We start from the raw sequence: 22,888 nt of genomic DNA, 5'->3' as shown, positions 1-22,888 counted from the left end.
GGTAACTTCCTCAGTAGAATTTGGAAATTTGGTGGAAAATTAAAGCTAGGTCCGTCTATAGCATGAATAAACTCGTTGCCATTATAATGGGCAACAAAGGCAAATGCTGATGGAATGCCTTGACTCAAGCAGGGAGTGGAGAAGGTCAACGGGAAGAAGTGACCTTACACACTTCTCACAGCTGTGTCAGGTGATTTTTCTGCTAGATTCTCAGAGGAAGAACATGGAAGTGTAATTCCTAAGACAAAAATGCCTCTCACTACCCTATTAACTTTTAGATGAGTTATTGAGTTTTCTCAACCAATAACTTCCACAAATTTTAAACAGAGCTAAATAATTCCTCTCAAGTATTAAGAAAAGCAAACCTTTCAAGATGAATGTGAAAGTGCATTATATTGTATGATTGGGAATGAGATGATATTTATGAGTTAGTGACTGTCCTGAGAGAGACAGACAGACATAGACTGACTGTGGTTCACCTGTTCCTGACTCTAGATTCAGTCCTCAGTCCAGGGCCAGGCATATGGCAGACACCCAGATACCCAATGCACATACTTTGAATTAGTGATAACTTGCTCTCCTTCATCCCTGCATAGATCCATTTGGATGACTGTAAACACATTGACTTAGTTTTACAAGCACAGAATTTTTTTTTTTTTTTTTTTTTTTTTTTTTTTGCCTAAAAGTTGTGATATCTGTACCAATCATCAGCGACCAGACCTGGGTTAACAGAATTTTTTCAGCTGTCTTGAAGCTGGTTTATTTCTAGCATAGTCACTTCACTGATCAAGTTACTCCTTTGTTCACATGAAACACATGGAAAATATATGCCACCTGAATTTTTTCTCTACAAAACGCAAGAACTATATTACATGTCAGTTTTTATTTAATAATGATAATGTTGATTAGAACTTATCTAAGTAGTATCTGATGACAAAGCCTTTTATGTTTGTATGTTACTTATTCTTTACAGAAAAAAAAAATTTAGGCTAGGTAATGATTGTCCTTGATTTACAAAGAGAAGAAAGCAGGACTCTGAGAAACTGAGTTTTGAAGTACTAACATTCAAATCCTTAGTTATGACTAAATGACTGACATTTGCTCCAAAACGCCGTGCAATCTCCACTGAGTAGTTTGCAATCTTTTTGTCACTTCATAATGCACATTAGGATATTATCTCCTACCAGGTCTGGCTTTGGGCACATTAACTAATTTTTATTTTGGTAGTAGTAAAATGTAGTGAAGTGACTGTTTGACCCTCTCATTTGTTAAGTGGTCTACTGTACTTTGCACGTGTGCTTGATTTCTGAGGCAGGTGGAGTGCACATGTCCATTTGTTATCATAGGGGTGTTCTGTTGGGTACTAGATCCTTGGTATCCCAAACAAAGAACTGAGCAAGACACACACAAGTAACAGGTGAAATAAAGATTTGTTGAAGATAAAGTTAGCACTCCATAAAGTAGATTGGATTGTGCCCAGTGAGAGAGAGACTCAAGCTTTGATGTCTGGAAATTAGTGTCTTATGTGCAAAGCTGTAAAGTGTAGTGTTCTCTTCCCTGTATGAACTGGACTGAAGACCTTGTCCCTTTGGTGACTTTAGAAAACCTAATTAGAATACTGCCTACTTTTCCCCCATTGGTCATTTAAAAATATTGAACTTGTGGCAGGAGTTGTCATGGTAATAAGTCTTCAGTGGCAGGAGTTGTCAAGGTAATGGGACTTATCATAAAACAGGGACATGACTTTTCTCCCTGTCTTGTCGTCCAGTTGCATCTTTCTTATACTCTCTCTTTGCCATCTTGGTGTCCCTGAACTCCTACCTAACACATTGTTACATTGGTTAAGGGTGGGTAAGCATTTTCAGCTCTGCTAGACTGGAGACAGAGTCACAGCACAAAGATAACATATAAATGTAACAGGAATAAATATCCCCTAGAAATTTCCATCCCTGCTTCTAAGCTTGAGTCAGCAGTTAAAATATCCTATAGATTGTGGGGAGGTTGCCTTTTAATTTTGTACCTAATGTGCAATTTACATGTTTAAGTGCTCATTCTAAACCTAAACTGTAGCAGAACTTTGATATTAATCTTCCATAACATTTCCCTTGAAAGTTGTTACTGACATCATAAGCATTGTTTACTGGTGTTCAGGAGAAACAAACCAGGTCAAGGCAAGAGGAATGATGCTCTTTTCTGTTCTTAATAGTCAAATCAAACCCTGATACTCCTCTATCAATAGCCCATGATCTCATGAACTGATGCCTTTAACTGTTTTAGAAAACCCCAAAAATGTGTTAATCCAAATTTAAATCTTTCTTTTGTGTCATGGAAAAAGAATAGCATTTCTATTATTCCCATCTGTTCCTTTGAATTGAAAAAATATTTTGACAATGTGGCTATCATGAGCCTCTATGAGTGAAACTGTTCTTTTTTGCTCCCTGGCTACATCTTTTATCTTCTGTCTGCTCTTTCTATCCATGAATAGATTTGTAGATATAGTGTCCTATTATTATGTAATATTTGATGCTATTTATGTAAGCCATGACCAGAGTGAGAATAAAAACTGCTTCCCCTATTATTAAGTTGGTACTTCTATAGCTTGTGCACTGGCAACTTTTTAAAATCATGCACCCAGATTTCTGGCCTGTTTCTTCTGAAATGGTAAGGATGCAAATAGTGGTTGGGGCTTTGCTTGGAGGAAGATCTCTTCTCAGAGAAAGAAGGTAGAGAAGAGTATTGATCTCAAGCACTGGTTATCACCTGCATAGTCAGGGGGCTTGGGAAAGGGCTAGAAAGGGCAGCTTCTTGCTTCAATGTGCTGTGGAGAAGCCAGTGGAACATTCCTGCTATATATAGCTGAAGTGAAGTTCTCTTTGCCGGTAGAAAGAGTCAACACATAATCTTTTAAGAATAGAATGAATGGTGAAAAATGTTAACAATTAGAGAATTGGGATAAAGAGGCTGGTGGGAGTTCTTTGAACTACTTTGCACTTCTTTTGGTTGGTTTGAAATCATATCAAAGTTAAAAGTTAAAAATGTGCACATATGCACACATGTCAGTACACATTTCTCTGAAGAAATGGCTGGGCAAAAAAAAAAAAAAAAAAAAAATTGGGCTCGATCTGTTAATGCCCTAACAGCCAGCATGAACTCTGATTTCACAGGGAGTAGTAGTTATTATTTGGGCTCAGTTCTTTTCTGTTCATTTGCTTTCCCGAAATGCACAACACTACATTTTTTTAAAGAAAGAAAGAAAGAAAGAAAGAAGAAAAGGACAAGCTGTGTTCTCTTAAGCTGATACCAGGTATCTTCTTCAAATAAACTTTCTCTTTTTATTTTCATCTATTTTATTTAAAAGTGTGTGTGTGTGTGTGTGTGTGTGTGTGTGTGTGTGTGTATTTAGCACTGGTGATTTAACCCATGGGCACTTTACCATTGAGCTACATTCCCAGCAATTTTTTTTTTTTTTTTTTTTTTTTTTTGAAACGTGGTCTTGTTAAGTTGGTTAGCAATCACTATGTTGCTGCAGTTGGCCTCAAATTTCTGATCCTTCTGCCTCAGCCTCTGGAGTCTGTGGGCTTACAGCTATGCATAACCATGCCAGGCCAAATAAACATTCTCTTTCATGAGAAAAACAATTAAATTAAGTTTTAAAACAGTTTAAATTAATGTGAAAAAATCCTCTCCCAATCTAGTCAGTGATAGAAGATTTCTCCTCGGCTCTGCTATTTCCCTTGTAACAATTTCACGTGCCTCCTCACAATCAGAAACTTGACTTTTCAAGCCAAATTTTACTTCATTTTCAGAAATTCCAACATAAAGATGTTTGTCATTATGTATTTTCAAGTGTTGGCAGTTAGTGCTTTGAGAAGCAAACAATGGAAACCGCCTCTAAGAGAAAGAAACTCAAATGTCATTAGCCTGATAATATGTCTGACTTCATATGTTTGAAGAGCTTTGAAGTGAGTTCAGTTCATTCTTTTGTACTCGTGCTCCACTCCCAACAGAGCTTTAATTCCCAAAAGTGCTTGCTTGTTTAATTTCATAGAAGATGGGAAAAAATGGTGGGCGCCACAAAGCCTGGAGAAAGCATAGTGGAGAAAGGGATGGGGAGAGGCGATCATAGGTACAAAATGACAATTAGAGGAGTAGGAAGTTCTGGTGTGCTGTTGCACTGTCACGCAACTACAGAAAACAATAACGTACTATATATTTCAAAAAACTAGAAGAAAGGATTGTATTTTTGCCAAAAGGAAATGATGTTTGAAGAGACGGATATATCTCAACCTGATTTAAAGACTACCCATTAAACATTACTGAACTATCACATGGTACTCAATAAATACATCCAAATTTTATGTTTGTATGTATTAAAAATAAATTTAATTCAAATTTGGAAATATAACTAAGTAAAATCTATATTTGCACTAAAGTTGTTAAGGTTTAGTATTTTATCTTCCTCCATTCAGTGTAGTTTATTTAACTTGTTCATTTTTTTTTTTTTTTTTTTTTTTTTACTTTCCTCTCTCCGCACCTCACTCTTCATCCCTAGAACCTCCGTATACTAACAGCAGGTTTCAACAGAAGGAATGGGAAGTATCAGATAGCAGGAAAAAGAAATCCCTATGGAAAAATTAAAGTCACAACTAAATTAAAAGAAATACACCACAGGCTAACACACCTCAATTCTTTTCTTCTTTTTTTTTTTTTTTTGGAGATATCAATATTATTTTTTTAATTTTTAATTTATTCTAATTAGTTATACATGATGGTAGAATGCATTTGGTACATTGTACACAAACGGAGCACAATTTTTCATCGTTCTGGCTGTACATGGTACAGTCACACTGGTTGTGTAATCCTACATGCATATAGGGTCATAATGTCTCTTTCTACCATCCTTCCCATCCCCACCACCCCACCTCTCCCCTCACTCCCCTCTGCACCACCCAAAGTTCCTTCATTCTTCCCTACCCACCCTCCATTATGGATCAACATCCACTTATCAGAGAAAACATTCGGCCTTTGGTTTTTTGGGATTGGCTTATTTCACTTAGCATGAAGATATCAGTATTGTTTGAAGCTTCCCGAGTAATTCCAGTGTGCAGTAGACTTGAGAAGCAAAGGTTTGGAGTCATCTTCCTGGAGCAGTTCTGGCATGGAAACTGTGAATCTGCATTTTTAATGATTGCTTTCTAGTGATGCTGATTCTGTCGGTCCTTGAACCAACACTGAGTAACAGAGCATAGAGGAAGTTTTATGCATCATTTAAATATTATCACATGGGCTACAGAATAATTTTAAGTTCCTGCTATTATGAAAATGAAGATTTGAGCTGAATGGTCCCCGATCTTACTTTATCTCTCCAAACTTGTGTTGTTCTTAGTAGCATAACTTGTTCATTTTTAATTAGCAACTTCCTCAAATCCTCACAACATTATCTGAAAGCATGTAAGATTCAATCCTTTACTTCTATGTGATTGTTTTCTTTATGTTAAGTTATACTCCTAATGACGATAATGATGATGATAATAGAAGTTAACATAGGCTCAGCATATTGTGTGCATCAAGAATTGTGCTTTCTTTTTTTTTTTTTTTTTTTTTTTTTGGCAGTGCTGGGGCCTGAACCCAGGGCCTTGTGCTTGTGAGGCAAGCACTCTACCAGCTGAGCTATATCTCCAGCCCTGTGCTCTTATTTACACATTATTTGCTATAGTAACAAGGTCAACACTATTATTACTCTCAGTATATAGGAAGAGTAGATACGTTGCTGGCTCTTTCAAGAATCCTAGTATTTTGTGGTCCTGTTGTTTTGTGCTTTTACATATAATGATTAACATTTTAAAAAGTGGCATAGCTTTTTCAATAAGTGACTTAAAAACTCAGCATTCTTAAGTGTGCTATAGATGGGTAAGTTACACAGAAAGCATTAAGATCAAGGTCAAATGACTCTTGTAATAAAAGTTATCAAAAGGAATCATGAACTGGATTTTAGACCTGACCAACTACTGTTTTCCCTTTGATATTGTGCTTCAGTGAAAATTAGATTTATAGTGACTGACCTATGTAGTTTATAGACTGCTCATGAAAATCAAATTAAACAATGACTGTGGTTGGAAAATATCAAAGTATTCTACTCCACAACAGGACAGCTAGTATTGTCATCTGTATTTATTTTACATCTTGAATCAGATTTTTCCATAAGGGATTTTAATCTTCAGTTCCGTAAACAGGCTAGTGGAGGACAGTGGTACTGCAAGCGAGTAAGGCCTGACGGGGGAAGGATGAGGAGCCAACTACACTGCATCTGGGAAAAGGGGTAACAGTTAGTGCAAAGGAAGAACCTGGTATGGATGAAGAGCAGAAAGAATAGCAGTGAGTCTGGAGCAAAGTGAGAGAGAGAGGAGAGGCACCAAAAGGGGCTGGAAAGGTAGAAAACTCAGCCTTTCACATGACACCTTCTGCCATGTTGCCTTTGATCCTAAGTGTGGTTAAGTGTATGGAGGTGTGAAGAGGAGGCTGGCATCATATGGCTGTCATTTTCGAAAATTGCTCTAGGAATCCTCCTAGTCCTCCAAGAACAGAAAAACACTCCCAGCCCCAAGGTTATGCCAACCTCTATCTTAGAATTTCAAGTAAGTTTCCGATGTCATTTAACTCTAACCCCTTAATTAGCTTTTATCATGTTGATGTTAAGTTTTCTAAATGATATTGTGAGAATGCACAATATCCTTGTTGCAGTTTTTATATTTCTTACCTCATATAATCCCCAAATCTAATTTTATCCAAAACTCAGCCAAGAAATAAACTTGAGGTCTTTAAAGTATTTGTTAAAATTCCTGTACTCTAACTCGTGTGCTTTGATTGGTTCATTTGCTTAAATATGAGATCCTATGTTAAAGTACAGATTTGGCTTCCTGACCCAATCAGAACCCAAATAACAAATCAGAGGATGATGGATGTCGCTGGAGGCAAGGATGCCAAGAGCAGCAAAAGCGACAGCTGACTGGGAGAAGGCAGAGGCACTAAAAATGGCATAAAAATGACACAAAAACTCAGAAAACATTAGAAATTAGGACCATCTAGCCTCACAGGCATTGCTATCTTAACAAAATAGTGCTGTTTCCAGTAATGACCTTGAATCATGAAGAAGTTGTTGCATTGTTTGGGGTGTAATTGTATAAGAATGCAGAGATATGTGGGGATTATTTTAGGTTTCCCTCCAGTGGTGAAAATGAAATACAGTTTTAACTCTTAGCAGTAAATAGATGCTCTAATAAAGAAGTTAATATGAAATTCTATTTTTTTAACTTATTTTATAATGATTAATGCATATTGAGTGAACAGATTAATGGATCCCTCTGTAACATGCACATATAGAGCTTTGATCCTATCCACCCTCCTTCTGCCCTTTTTTCCCTCCCTTCTCCCCTCCCACCATCCAGTTCCCTTCCCCTTTCCTAATAGTCCCTCTTCTACTTCCTGGTCTTCATTTTCTTAACCTTTCAGTTTCCACATGACAGAAAACATGGTATTTGTCTGGTTTATTTCCTTTAACATGATGATCTCTGATTCCACCTATTTTCCTATAAGTGACCTAATTTCATTCTTTAGGGCTGAATAATATTCTGTAGTACATATGTACCACATTTTCTTTATCCATTCATCTGTTGATAGTCACTTAAGTTGATGCCATACCTTGGCTATTGTTAATAGTGTCACAATAAATATGTGGAACCTTCTTTTCAAACACCACTAATAGATAAAGTACTTACCTTTTTCTCCTTTTGGAAATCAGATTTAGTGCCACAGAATGTGTCTTTCAAATTAATCTTCTCTTTAGGAGTCTTGCTAAATGGAGGTGTGTGTAACAGAGAGCCTTTGTCTATGTGTTATGTCTAAATGTGGATGCGCCTCCACCATATTCATGTGTTAAAATTCTAACCTCCCAGGGATGGTACTAGGAGATGGAGCCTTTGGGAAGTGATCAGATCATAAGGGCTCTGCCCTTACTCATTGCATTGGTGCTCTTACCAAGCCTTGTGCTGACAAATTAATTTTAGACTTCCCAGAATCTTCTAGAACTGTGAGAAGTAAATGTCTGTGGTTTACAGTCCACCCAATTTGTGGTGTTTTTTGACAGACTAAAACAGATATATCTCTTTTCCATTAGGGAGCATATGATTTGGAGCCTCCCAAACCCTTTGTAATTCAAAATGATTAATTTCAAAGCTGCTATTATAATTCAAGGTTAATTCCAATATATGATGATTTTCAAATATCTCATTTTCTAATTTTCCCTTGGTTATTCACTTTAACAATGATTGTTAGCCTTGTGAACTTACTGAGGGCTATTTATAGAATAAGGAATTTTATTGGGCTATTTAGCTCTTAGCACATACCTTAAATCACCAGTACTAACAGCAACATCTACAAGATTAAAAATCTTGTTTTCCCAGTTAGGAACCAGTCCGTTTTCCTACCCTTTGGTTGTTCACGTTTGCACGTGGCAAAAGAAAATTTTCATTAGAGATGTAGTCTAGGTTTTGTTCTTCAATTTCTACAGTCAATAGACATGTTAACAGTTAAAGTAAAATGTTTAAGGTATTTGATGGTAGTAAGCCCAGACCAGGAGTCCCAAAATTTTGTGTGGCTATTCATCCTACTGTGACTTATAGACCATATGAACAACATATGAATCAAAATACAGCTTCAGTAATGGTTATGAAGAGACTGATATTGCCAATCCAGGATATAGGACAAAGCAGAGTGCACAACACGGTAAGTCTCAAGTCTAAGAGGACCCTTTCTTTCTCTCCAAATTGAAAATCTTTGCATACTGTAGTCAGCTTCGTGTAGGGAAAAAAAAAATAAAAGTCAAAGAAAGGGAAGATCAATCACTCACATGCACAGGAGGCCAGGTGTAATGGAAAGGAAGTATATCCATGTATGCTTGCTAGAGATTTCTTGCTTTTTTTCTTAAAGAACCCCTATTTTAAGACTAATTATGGCAATTTAGCTGCTACCAGGTGACTTTTTTATTTCAAAGTCATTCTGACTGGAACCATTGTAAACATTTTAAAGCTGAACAGTAACCATGGAGAATCCCAGTCACTGCAAAGAGTCTATAGGTGAACTTACTCATTAGCCTCCTTTTAGTAGCTCCTTGGGAACTGTGACAGTCTAATGTTGTACCTGCATAATGATTTTGAGACTCTAAGAAAGGAATATCATTGAAGGATTCACAAATAGCTCATACACGTTAGGCTGCCGTAGTCTGATTTCAAACAGAGTAGAATAAGAATGTGGTAGGACCACTGTAGAGGAATTTAGGGAAGTTAAAAAAAAAAATGCAGAGACTCTCCTGGGACACATCTTCACCAGGCTCTCAGTAATTGACATCTGATATTAGTTGCATGTTCAGTGATGTATTCATATCACCAATGCAAAGGGGCAGTGGCACCAGAGGTTGAGCCAGAATCAGATAATCTGTTCTGCAAATGTTCTAAATCACGAATCCTGAAAGCAACTGCAAAAAGAGCTACATCCCATTTAGAGAATTCAGTAAATACTAATAAAATCCAGGAGTTTTCCTTGATTCCTCTTTGCTTTCACATTTGTTTCTCTCACAGGTTTCAGTCAATGGTACCACTTCACCCATTTGGGGAAAAAAAAAAAAAAAAAAAATACAGGAGTACCCTTCACATATGCTTTCCTCAGCATGCTCAGAAAATTTTATTACAGTTTCACAACATATTCCAAATGCAACCACTGCACATCATCCTTAATGCTAACATGCAAATTCATACCACCATAATGTGGTGCTTCTGTGTTTCCCCTGATCCTACCCTGATAGTTCATTCCCAAAGTACTCACTACTCCTGATTTTTTATTCGTTTAGTTATACATGACAGTATATTTTGATATATTTATACAAACATGGAATACCTTTTATTCCAGTTAGGATTCCAGTCTTGTGGTTGTACACAGTGTGGAGATTTACTGTGCTGTAGTTATATATGTATATAGGAAAGTTTAGTCTGATTCATTCTACTCTCTTTCTTATTCCTGTTGCCTTTCTTATTCCTCCCTTCCCTTCATTCCCCTTTGTCTACTCTACTGAACTTTTATTTTCCCCTCCTGCTTTGCTTGTTGTGTGTTGGCATCCTCATGTCAGAGAGAACATTCAACCTTTGGTTTGGGGAAATTGGCTTATGTTGCTTAGCATAATAGTCTCCAAATCCATCCATCTAGTAGGCAAATTTAGACTTTAGTTATGAGAGCAGTTTTTGGTTCACAGCAAAACCAACCAGGAATTACAGTTTCTCCTGTTCCCTCCCCCACACATATATAGAATCCCATTTCCACATCCCCCACCAGTGGCATGTTTGTCACGGACAATGAACCTACAAGGATACATCATTATCACTCAAAGTCTGTAGTTCACATTAGGGCTCACTATTGGTGCTGTACATTCTATGGGTTTGAGTAAATGTGTAATGACATGTATCTGCTATTAAAGTATCATACAGAGTAGTTTAACTGCCCTGACAATCCTCTGTGCTCTGCCTGTTCATCCCTCCCTCCTACCAACTCCTGATAACCATGGTCTTTTTACTGTCTCTATAGTTTTGCCTTTTCCAGAAAGTTCTATGGTTGGAATCATACAATATGTAGCCTTTTCTGATTGGCTTCTTTCACTTGGCAGCATGCACTTAAAGTGCTTGCATATCTTTGTGACTTGATAGCTCATTTCTTTTTAATGCTGAATAATATTTCATTGTCTGGATTACCAGTTTATTTATCCATTCATCTAAGGAAGGAAATCTTGGTTGCTTTAAAGTTTTGGCAATTATGAATAAAGCTATTGTAAACGTGTACGTACAGGTTTTTGTGTGAAATCAAATTTTCAACTCATTTGCCTAAATATCAAGTAGTATGATTGCTGATCATATGGTAAGAGTGTGTTTAATTTTTTAAGAAACAGCCAAACTGTCTTTCAAAGTTGATGTACCAGCAATGAATGAGAGTTCCTGTTCCACATTTCTGCCAAGTTTTGGTGTTCTGGATTTGGGCCCTTCTAATACATTATAGTAGTATAATTATAGTTTTAATTTGCATTTCCTTGATGACATATATGCATCTTATCTGCAATCTTTATATCTTCTTAAGTGAGCTGCCTGTTCAGATCTTTTGTCCAGTTTCAATTGGATCTTACATTTTCTTTCTGAGCTCTAAGAATTCCTTTCGCAGACATGTTTTTTTGCAAATTTTTTTCCTGGTCTGTGGCTTCTCTTATCATTTGGTAGTGTCTTGTCTGGAATAGAATATTTTAATTTGAACAAAGTTTAGCTTACCAATTATTTCTTTCATGGATCATGCCTTTGGTATTGTATCTAAAAAGTTATCACCAAACCCAAGGTCACCTAGATTTTCTTTTATTATCTTCTAGGAGTTTCATAGTTTATCATTTGACATTTAGGCCTATAGTCCATTTTGAGTTAATTTTTGTGAAGGGTGAAAAGTCCGTTTTAAAAAACATAAATCATATGATATTTAAGTCAGCTTTTTCATCGCTGTGACCAAAAGACTTGACAAAAACAATTAGAAGAGGAAAAGTTTATTTTAGGTCATGATTTCAGAGGTCTCAACCCATGGACAGCCAACTCCATACCTCTGGGCCTGAGGTGGGGCAGACCATCATGGTGGAATTGCATAGAGAAGGAAAGTACAGGACATGGCAATGAGGAAGCAGAGAGAGAGAGCTCCTGTCACCAAGGACAAAATATAAACCCCAAGGCATGCCCCCAGTGACCTATCTCCTCCAATACTTACTGTCTACCGTTATCACCCAGTAAATCCCCATGGATTAATATACTGATTAAGTCCTAACTATCATAATCTGATCTTCATCTGTGAAAATTCTTGCTTTGTCTCACACATGGAGCTTTTGGTGGATGCCACATTATTTAAACCATAATGTATGGAATTATTCCCTTGTTTAAAACCCTTCACTGGTGGTCTAGGGATGTAGCTCAGTGGTAAATTGTTTGTCTAGTATTCATGAAGCCCTGGGTTTAATCCCCAGCCCTACCAAAAAGAAACAAACAAACAAATACCTCCACAACAAAACACCTCCATTGGCTTTCCTTTATGTTTGTAATAAACCTCCTTACTATAACCCATGATTCCTACCTAACCTATTTTCCACCACTCCAAACTGATACATGACTCCCTTCCCTCTGCTGCAGTAGCTTTCCTTCTGCCTCTTGAACACGCACAGCTCGTTCCTAGAGTATGTTGAAGTGGGATTATAGAGCCAAGAATCTGTAGTCAGCAAATGAGCCCAAGCAGGAATCAAATGGCCAAATACTCTGGAAGGTAAATGAAGGGGATTCCAGGGTTACTGCCTCAAATGACATCTCTCCTTTTATGAGTGGGGAACAGGGAGACTAAAAGGGTCAGAAACTAAATTAATTGGTAACTGCCTAAGAACGTAAAGTTTGAATAGAATCTTAAAAATAACAGATTGAACACTTTCAGATCTATCATCATTTATATGCAGATAAAGGATCACTATAATTGAGGTAGAATACATTGCGCATTGAGTTTTTAAAATGTGTACTGTATTACACAGGAATAAATATTCATTAAAATTATATTTGAATCATTCAATACACATATATCTACATAATATATATAAAAATTTAATTTTCCCAGAATCATGATTTTTTAAAATTCAGGAAATGTTTATTTCTTACTATCAGCTCTATTTGCTACCTCATGCTTAAGCCCCCACCCAGGTGTTATTTTGGACATCATCAGTCCAGTTGCACATCAGTTCTAATGATGAAATTTAAAGAGAGCCAGTCTCCGTTCCTGTCTCTCATTTATGCTCCTCAACGGGAGTTTTCTGAATTGTTCTGACACAAGGCTGTCTCGGGCACAACTTACAAAAATGTACTATGTGGGCTGAGGGTGTAGCACAGTGGTAGAGTGTATGTTTAGCATGAGTGAGGCCCTGGGCTCCATCTCCAGAGCCAAAAAAAGGAAAGTATTATACCATGAAAGGAACAAAATGTTATTTAGGTTCTCTTACAGAAGATATCAAAATGGAACTAAGAGTTCCAGCTTTTGTTTTGCACCTTATGAACACACACACAGTTGCAGTAATATTTCTCAATGATGTCCTCGTTACTCCTTCAGGAATGGGTTCCATAATATTAAATGCTACTTTCTAATAAATACTATTATAATAATGTTACAATGCAGCTTAGTTCTGTTGAAAATAAATTTACTATTGAATCACTGGAAATGACTTATGATTCTATTCTGGGCCAATGTAAATAGCACTTTATTATTCCTTAAATCCAACAATATTATGTATTTAATATTATTTCCAGAAAAAAGTACATATTTGAACATTTTTATGGATTGTCTTCTTGATAATGGTAATGTTATTTATATCTTACTGAGAAGATATATCTAGTTCTGTAGAAAACCAGTTTATGCATAACATTTCATGTGAATATGGTGCCAGCTAGTGGCACCTGTTATATATGCTTTATAAAGATAACTGCTTTTTTTTTTTAATAACAAAGAACAACATGGTCTTGTTGGAATAAAGAAAAATTGCTTAAGATAAAATTTGAAACATATTTATCTATTTCTATTGGGAAGAACCTACGGATTGTACATAAGAATGGATATCTGAAACTTTCTGTTATATAATGTCCTGGGTCAACTTCTACTTAGTTGCTCTGTTCCCATATTGTGATTATTTTGTATCTGTCAGTGTTCCTACATTATTGAAATATGGATCATGCCTTCATTTTGGCATATCACCATGCATCATAAGAGCTGACAATTAATTAAAGCATAAAGAAATATTCCTTGAATAATAAAAGAATCATTGTCATATTTCATTCACCACAGTGCCTGACTTTTGAAAAAAGTTATTCAGAGATTATCAGTGCTACATCTTGATGTTAATTATTCAGAAAAATATTAGACAAATTTGGACATCTAAGATTTTTTATTGTTATTTTTCTTTCCTTTTTTCCTGTTTTTTGTTTGTTTGAAGTACTGGGGGTTGAACCAGGGCTTCATGCATGCTTGGAAAGAGCTTTCCCACTGAGCTACACCCTCAGCCCTTTTAATTTTTAAAAATTTTGAGACAGAATCTTGCTCAGTTGCCCACAATGGCCTCAAAATTGTCCTCCTGCTTCAGCCTCCTAAGGAGGCGGGTGTGGCACCACCATACCCAGCCATCTAAGTTTGTTTTTTTTTAATTTTCAAGAATCCCCTAGATAAGTTAGATATCATAGATCTGCTTAACCATTAGCTGTCTCAAGAGTCTTCAGAAATGACAGGCAACTTGAGGACACCAAGACTGGCACCTCAGGTCCAGCTTATCAGTTATATTATCTTAACCATCTAGATATTAATGATCAATTCTGAACTGGAGGATTTGATTTTTCAGGCATGGAACCTGGGTTAGAAAATATAACTGATGGTTCAGTCTGTGATGTTTGCTTTTATAATCAGTTAATTTGTTGACGTGTTAATAGTTGACTTGAGTAGGAATTTTAGATATTATTAATGATTTATTAGATAAAAATATTAATTCTCTTTTGGGCTGCCAAACAGATATTGGAGAGAAAATTCTACTTGTGCCTTTAGTGGTTGACATAATTTACAAGGCCATTTGTTAAATATTCCATTTTGTATGAAGTCAAATTGGATTAGAATCCTAGCTTTTTATGGGAAGAATTTTAGATTTCAATTAATTCAGATTCCTCAAATGTGTAAAAATATAGCACACACACATACATCTTGTGTTGTCTATAATTGATCTGTTTTCCTCTTCAGAAACCTCTATGTGCAGTCATAATTCAGATCCTCAGTTTAGATAACTCAGTCACTTTTGGAAAATCACATTTTCTGTCTTCCTTAGACTTTGCTGGCAGTTATCAAAGAGTAGTTTTGGAGTGGAGCTTCAGGTATTGAGGTTTTGTTTATATGATCTGTGCAGTGGGGAATGAGTGCCATACATCCACAGAAAATTTTCTGGATCCTGGTTGACTTCAGCTTTCGACAGGTCAGCATGATCTGTCCCCAGGACTGGTATAGTACCACCCCTGGTACTCACTGTTGGGAGTTTGTCTTCAGACATTTGCTCTCAGTCTGAAATCCCTGCACATCTGCAGCCTTTGTCTTAACCTCAGGCCTCCAATCACCTACTAGTCTTCTCAGAACCTCTGTGCCCTTGGCTACTGAGACTTGCAGCAAATGCTGCATGCCTTGCCTGCAGCATATGAGCCTTGGGAAATGCTGACTTAGGCTCATCCTTCATGCTAATGGCCACTTGATACTGAAGATTCATGTTGGATGATCATATGTTAGGCTTCTTGGGAGGCCTGGGGCTAGCTACCTCATAGGCTCCCTCTTACTTGTCTGGACATTTCAGTCACTCCCCCTTACCCTCTTGCAGTTTCCCCCCAGAGAAGAAAAACCAGGCACCTGCTGAACTCTGTCATCTTAACATTGTTTCTTTCTCTCCAGGTTACAAAGGAACATGCCTTCCTTTTCTTAAATATCACATCCTAGTTATTCCCACCCTACAACATAAAGAAGAAAATCGCTACAACCTATCTTGCCAAGCTTTGCTTTTGATATACTGATATTGACATATGAATAGGAGCATAAAGTATTTTAGTGTCTTCCCTTCCCGAATGGCTCAGGCTTAGGGAAGGAAGACTGCAATAAAATAGAAATTAAACAGGAAATGAAAACACAATGCTTTAATATTTTCAAAACATTATCTTTGTTACCTCTAGATCAATGATTGTGAACTCTGACTGCTTATTAATATCACTGGGGCCCTTTGAAAATAAAACTAATGCATAGATAGAACACAAAAGATTGAGAGTATCAGGTACTGATCAACTTGATGCTGGAAGAGTTTAAGTGAACTGCTCACTACCACTTAGTAAGTCAGTACCCCTTCCCAGCTTGGTGCTCTGCCTTCCTCCTACACTGCCAAACTGATCATCATGATTAACAACTATTTGAATTCCTAATTAAATATGCAAACCAAACTTGTAGTTTATTTAATACTTATACTGTAATGTGTGTGTGTGTGTGTGTGTGTGTGTGTGTGTGTGTGTGTGTCCACAGTTTACACGTAACCTTTGTGGAAAAAAATTAAGAAATGTAAAGACATGGGCATTACAGAAATGTTTTGCCAAGCATGGTGGTGTGTGCCTGAAATCCAAGTGACTCTGGAGGCTGAAGCAAGAGGACCACAAGTTCAGAGCCAACTTCAGCAACTTAGTGAGGTCTTAAGCAATTTAGCAAGACTGTGTCTCAAAATTAAAAATGAAAAGGGCTGGGGATATGGCTCAGTGTTGAAGTGCCCTTGAGTTCAATCCCTGGTACAAAAAAAAAAAAAAAAAAAAAATGGTGAAGTTCTTTCAGGATGCCTATTTCTAAGGAGAAGATTCTTTTAGGAAAATGTCCCATGTGCTCCTTCTACAAAGAGCTGCTCCCTGCTGTTTGCCAGTGGTTGGGGAAAGCAGCTCATTCCTCTAATCATACCAGCACTGCCTCTTTGCCCTTCCAGCCAACCTTATTCCAACTCCACAAAATACTTCCACACTCACGTTCACAGATATCTCATGCTTTTAATTTTCTTGCAAACTGTGAGAAGAAATAGAATATTTGATCAGAGATGTACAACTTGATATTTTTCCCCACTAATACCAGAGATCCCTAAATCCTATACCAAAAATCTGGAAGCATGGAAACACAATTCGTGTAACCCATCCATTTCTAATTACTTCTAAAGGATGAGTTCCTTTCTTCCTCTAAGATACCATGTCTTTCTGAGTCTCCTTTTTCTCCAATTCATATTCCTCAGCCTTTGCCTACTGCTTCCAGAATTGCTTTGGAGGAAAAGTTTGAGGTATATTCCCATTCATATTCTGTCTTTCCACACTCTCCTCCTTTCTCCTCCTCCTGTTCCTCCTTCCTTCCCCACTCCCTCTCCTTCTCTCTTACTCTCCTTCCCTCCCAATTTTCTTCTCTTCCTCTAAATCCAAAGGGAGCTTACAGCTATTTGTTTCTGTGTGACAGACCAGTAATTCTAGCAAAATGAAACTCAGAAAGCCAGCAGCAGGCAACCTACCCTCTTCCTCCAACTCCCTGTTTAAAGGGGTTCTTCTCCTGCCTGGAAAAGAAGATAAATAGTATATTGACTATCAGTTTCTTTCTTTATCTTCCTCTTTTTAGCTATGAACTCTGTGCTATAAGTAAAAAAAAAAAAAATACACTGTGGGATTTATACTTCCTCAACTGAATACAATTTTAGTTTTCCATCTTGGGAAAAATAAGCAACCATCTAAAAGTAGTGCTGTTGTCTGTCAGTTGTGGTGGAACATGTCTGTAATCCCAGCAATTTGAGAGGCTGAGTAAGGAGGATCACAAGTTCAAGGCCAGCCTCAGCAACTCAGGGAAATCCTAAGTAACTTGGCAAGACCCTGTCTCAAAAAAAAAATGTAAGAAAGTACCGGGTATGTGGCTCAGTTGTTAAAAACCCCTCTGCATTCAGTCTTTAGTACCAGTAAATAAACAAAGTATCATAGTCAATAAAGACCTGTTCTGCAGGATGCTGTGTGCAGCTATCATTGTGGGATATTACCCCATTTTTTTCTGGACACCCCTGTTCTGTCTGTTCCATTAGCAGCTATAAATATCAACATCTATGTTACATGCAAAACACAAGTTTGTTTTTTTTTTTTTTTTTTTCTCATTTCTTAATAGGAGTTGAGAAAGATATCAGAGAAGTAGAAGGCCATCATGTATTTCAGTACTGATCACTGCTGATGGAAGTGGCTGTGGCCTTCTAGGAAGTGCTACTGGTGACTGGGGCCATTACAGCGTGTCTAGGTTCTGGAAAGTGAGTGACTGATGAAGATACTGACTAGATTGTTCACACCCAATTCCTTTGTTTCTCTATTTTTCCATTTCCAGCCTGGATGTGTAAATACTACTGAAGTGGACATTAAGAAGTCATCCAGAATGAGAAACCCACACAAAACAAGGAAGGTAAAATGTTTGTTGTGCTGATATTGGCTGATGATGTGTTGCACTCTTCACATCTGGAACCACAGAACACCTCTGTCCCTTTCAAAGAGCCTTTCCTGTTCCTCCAGGTCTTCAGTCCTCACCTTAGGAATCATCCCCCCATACTGACTGGTTCTAACAGTCAGAGAAACTTCGAACCTCTCCACTCTTGCTAAAGGCTTAGGAAAAGAAGCTGAGGCTGAGAAAAAGGGATAATAGTGAGGGCATTTTTAGATAAAAGAGGAAAGGGAGAGTCTAAAAGGTGTCTAATTAGAGAAAAAGTGTAAGGACCTCCTTTTAGTATCCAAATCGTGCAACACAACCATAAGTTAAGGGTAGTACTTTAGTGTTTGTTCTGAGAATGCCTGAGGGAAAACTGTCTGGAATTCAGTGACATTTCAATAGCCCTTTGAAGCTGGGCACAGTGCAGCATGTCTGTAAATCCAGCTACTCCAGAGGCTGAGACAGGAGGATCATAAGTTCTAGGTAAGCCTGCATAACTTAGCAAGAGCCTGTCTCAAATTAAAATAAAAAGCATTGTGGATATGGTAGAGAACCCGTTGGTTCAGTCTCCAGTACCTGACAAAGTAAATAGCCCTTTGGAAACTTAGCAGTGATATCTGCATAGTTTTTATTAATTCCACTAAAATTTGTGATACACATAAGAATTTCTACCCTGTAACAAGCATTCTGAGGACACAGTCCACAGGTTAGTGTGACCTGAACATCCCCCAAAGGTCAAGACTCTCTTTTCTGTGATTTTTCCTTATATAACGCTAGCATTTTCTAGAATAAGTGCATTTGCAGTAAGCTAAACTAAAATTAAACTAAATGTTTTTTGTAGGTTTATTTCATGCAGTCTTTTTCTTCCATCTCTAGATATACAACATCATGTTCAAAGGTCCTAATGTGGTATAAGTACCTTTTTTTTTTTTTTTTTTTTCTTTCGGGGCAGTTTACCTTGATGTGAGGGAACAGGAAACCACAGGAAAGTGCTGTGCAACCCATTTAGACATGATACCCACTGGGACTCTGAGAGAAAGAGGCAAAGCCTGATGCTTGTCTCCCTTGCAGTTGGCTCTAGACTCAGCTCTTCCATCCTCTGCACACAGAGCATGCTCCCTGTGCCAGGCACTAGTTCAATGGGAGGAGATTCAAAAATGCAATCAACTCCCAGACAAATGCAACAAGCCACCTTCTTCCTCAGTTATGAGGCGTTATCCTTCAAATATCTTTCTGTGTATCATACTTCCCCCAGCAGCCCCCAAATAAGACATGCTTTGATTCAGAAGAGAAAGGGTACAGATTAACAAGACAGAACTTCACCAAGATAAAGTGATCATTCACCCCTTCCTTTTATCCCTATATTCAGTATTGATTGCTTACCTGTGCTTCACTGGGCATCTCTCAAAACTTTGAAAAGTATTCCTATACAAAGTTGCTCTTCATATGCCTTTGGTCCTTATTTAATGATGGAAGAAAACTTGAGGCATCACAAGTTGAAGTGCTATAAAGAGAAGGAGTCCTTGAGTATTAACTGATTGGAGGATGCAGTCTAATTCCCTGTCAATCACTGATGGTAGAACTGCAAGGCCTAACTGCAGAAGTGTATAGCCTCAAAACTGCCACAGAAAAACAGAAGTTCTGAAAAAAATCCAATAGAAAGTAACATGAATATCATTGTTTTCTACATTAGAGAAAAGCTGAGTATCTCATTTCTTGATCATTATAACTTTTTGTGGACATGAGTGTTGAATTTGCTAGAATCTTCACAGATGGTGATGATATTGTACATATAAGGCTGCAGGACTCCAAGCCACATACTGATTTATCTTTTAGAATTATTGAATTATCACCCAGTGGAGATAATTGGACATGTTTATGTCAAATATGTGAAGAGAAGACTTGGTTATATAGCTTTTGCAGATACTTTGTGTTAGGTTATATTTGGTTAGGATCTGGAATGATCCATTCAATTGGAAAAATTAACAAGTCTCCCCTAAATGGCCCACATGTACAGGTCTTTGGATATTTCACAGTACAACAGACAGGTGGGGGGCCTTATTCCCATAACTCATGTCTAGTAAGGGTGCAGACAGTGAACAAGTAGTCAGACAAATGTCTGAACCTAAGTTTAGTTACATATTTTATGTATTAGTCTGCTAGGACTGCCATAACAAAATACCACAGACTGGGTGGCTTATACAGTAAGAATTTATTATTTCCTAGTTCTAGAGACAGGAAGTCCAAGATTAAGGTACCAGAAAATTCATTGCCTGGTAAAGTCTCTGACTTGAAATCAACCACTTTTTTTGCTGTTCTTCAGCAGCCCTTCATCTGTATGTATACAGAGAGCAAAAAAGTTCTGTTTTTCTTCCTCTTCTTACAAGAATGCCAATTCTACTGGATTATGGTGCCACCCTCTGACCTCACTTAATCTTTATTGCCTTCCCACAGGCCCTATCTTTAGTACAGTTATACATATTAATTTGGGAGAACACAGTCCAGTATAACATAAAGGGAATTTAAAAGGTGCAATTCTAACATTGTATCAGTGAATAACTTGACAACAAGCAGCAAATGATTTCACCATCCTCTGAAGCTCCCTGGCTCTGTCTGGGTAGAACAGGCTACACCATGCAATTATAAAGGCAGAGACCTCTGCCCTGGAAGCCACCCTTGCCTTCCACCATGATTGGGATATCTCCTTTGCACATTCTCTTAGCCCTGTGATTGTTCTCAGTCTTACATTGCCACTAATAACAAAGTAGAACCCCTGGACCATATTTAATCTTTTGAAAATAGATAACTACCCTTCGTAGTTCATTTCTTTGAGAGTCAGCTATGATAATATTTCTTATGATTTTATGTCATAACCCAAATAAAGAATCCAATAAGTTCCTGAAGTAATAATCTAGTTTATGTGCCTAAAGAATATCAGGGTTATTTTTACATTTCATTTTGGGATGTGGCATGTAAGTATTGAGTTTCAAAAATGTTTATCAATTATGTAAAGAGAAGGCTTAATGTATAGCTGATTCTAGACATTTCTAAAACCCTGGGATTGGTCAGTTTTCAAATCTCACTTCTTAATTTTAGTATGCTTTACTGAAATCCAACAAAATAGACATATTTCCTCAGTCTCTAAGAAAGAATAATAGCCATAAAAGAAATTAGCCTAATATAGACAAGTTTTAAGGGGCATACTATGCCTGATGATCTTTGATTTAATACAAAAATTTTTACTCTAAGAAGTGTATTAGGGTTCTCCAAAGAAATAGAATTAACAGGGTGTGTGTGTGTGTGTATAGAGAGAGAATAAAATGTTTAAGGAATTGACTTAAGTGATAGTTTGGAGAGGCCAAAATCTGATGAGGGAGAGCAGAGGTCAGAGAAGCACTACAGATCAAATCCAGAGGCGATCTAGAGGTAGAATTTCTTCTTATTCATCGGAAGCCAGTCATTGTTCTATTTAGGCCTTCAACTGATTGATGTGGCCCATCCACATTGTGGAGGGCAATCTGCTTTACTCAGAGTTCACCAAATGAGATGATAGTCATATCCATAACAAAACTCTCACAGCAACATCCAGAACAATGTTTGGCCACATATTTGGTCACAATTTTGGCCACAATGTGGCCCAGCCACGTTGACACATAAAATTAACCACCACAGGCAGAACCTTTTATATGACAACAGCTAGGAAGGTCCAAGAACAAAAGACTGAGGAAAATGACAAAATCATCCGCATATGTGACTGAACCACACTTTGAACTGCCTCTTATGACTTCAGAACTCATCTTCCAAAACAACAGTATGCTTATTCTGTGTCTTTTTTCCCCTGTCAGCTTCATCTGGACTTTAGTGGTACTTACTACTATTGGCCACAGCTCATAGACTGAACCCTTGGGAGGAGGCAGGGGCAGAGCTGGTACTGGGTGTGCCTGGACCCATGAGCCCATTGGAGATCATCAGAGACCATCAGAGCTCTCATGCCCTCTCTCTAGTCTTCTCTCTGATGTGCTGTGTGTGCTGGCTTCCTCCACACAGAGGCAGACCCCGTCACAGTCTGTTCTCTGGTTCAGTTGAACAATCCAGAAAGAAAGAAAATAGTCTCACACCAGCCCCAGCAACACAAATACTAGATATTGCATTTCACACAGTGCACTTTGCACTTTCGAGTTCTATTTTAAAAGTCCATTTGGATAGCTGTTCCAGAATATCTTAGACTGGGCAATTTGTAAACAACATAAATTTATTACTGATGGTCCTGGAGGCTGGTACGTTCAAAGCAAAGCCCAGGTCCTCTTTTGTAAGGATACTAATCCCAGGCCTGATGACAGAATTATCATGGACTCCTCACATCTTAAAGGCTCCAGTTCCAAACATTATCACCTAGAGGGATTAGGATTACAACATATGAATTGTTAGGGGGCACAAATATTCAGACCGTAGCAGTTCCCCACACAAAAAGGAAAAAATAGAATTTTTCTTAGTTATAAAATGTGAAAGAAAATCATATGTGAACAGATTCATGTGCAGTAGAATCTGTTTCATTTAATATATAATTTACATAGCACTATATATGAAAAATGCCTGTTCTAGACACCATGGAGAATAAAAGGACATGTTAATCAAGTTAAAACATCTCAATTAAATAGTTGATTTTGCTCACAAAGTTCAAAATGAATTTCAAGTTATTAATTTAACTTTCACCCATCTATAAACATTAAGACATTACAAAGACTTCACTCCTCTAACT

General features: G+C 37.5%; 1 protein-coding gene and 1 long non-coding RNA gene across 5 annotated transcripts in view; one reads left to right on the top strand and one right to left on the bottom strand.

The window, feature by feature from the left end:
* The window catches only part of LOC306641236, a 131,762-nt gene that overhangs the window by 1,480 nt on the left and 107,394 nt on the right, over window positions 1-22,888 (bottom strand). The gene's annotated exons all lie outside the window — the stretch shown is intronic.
* The window catches only part of RGS7 (regulator of G protein signaling 7), a 471,183-nt gene that overhangs the window by 413,127 nt on the left and 35,168 nt on the right, over window positions 1-22,888 (top strand). For all 4 annotated transcript variants that reach the window (XM_079106140.1, XM_079106142.1, XM_079106141.1 and 1 more), the window contains one exon: window positions 18,034-18,108. In XM_079106140.1, coding sequence (XP_078962266.1) covers window positions 18,034-18,108 — 75 coding nt within the window. The remainder of the gene's footprint in view (window positions 1-18,033; window positions 18,109-22,888) is intronic.

Source organism: Sciurus vulgaris (assembly GCF_902686455.1).
Source record: "Sciurus vulgaris genome assembly, chromosome: 12".
Lineage (NCBI taxonomy): Eukaryota > Metazoa > Chordata > Mammalia > Rodentia > Sciuridae > Sciurus > Sciurus vulgaris.
Note: the sequence above shows the minus strand (reverse complement) of the source record. Positions and strands in the feature narration are given on the sequence as shown.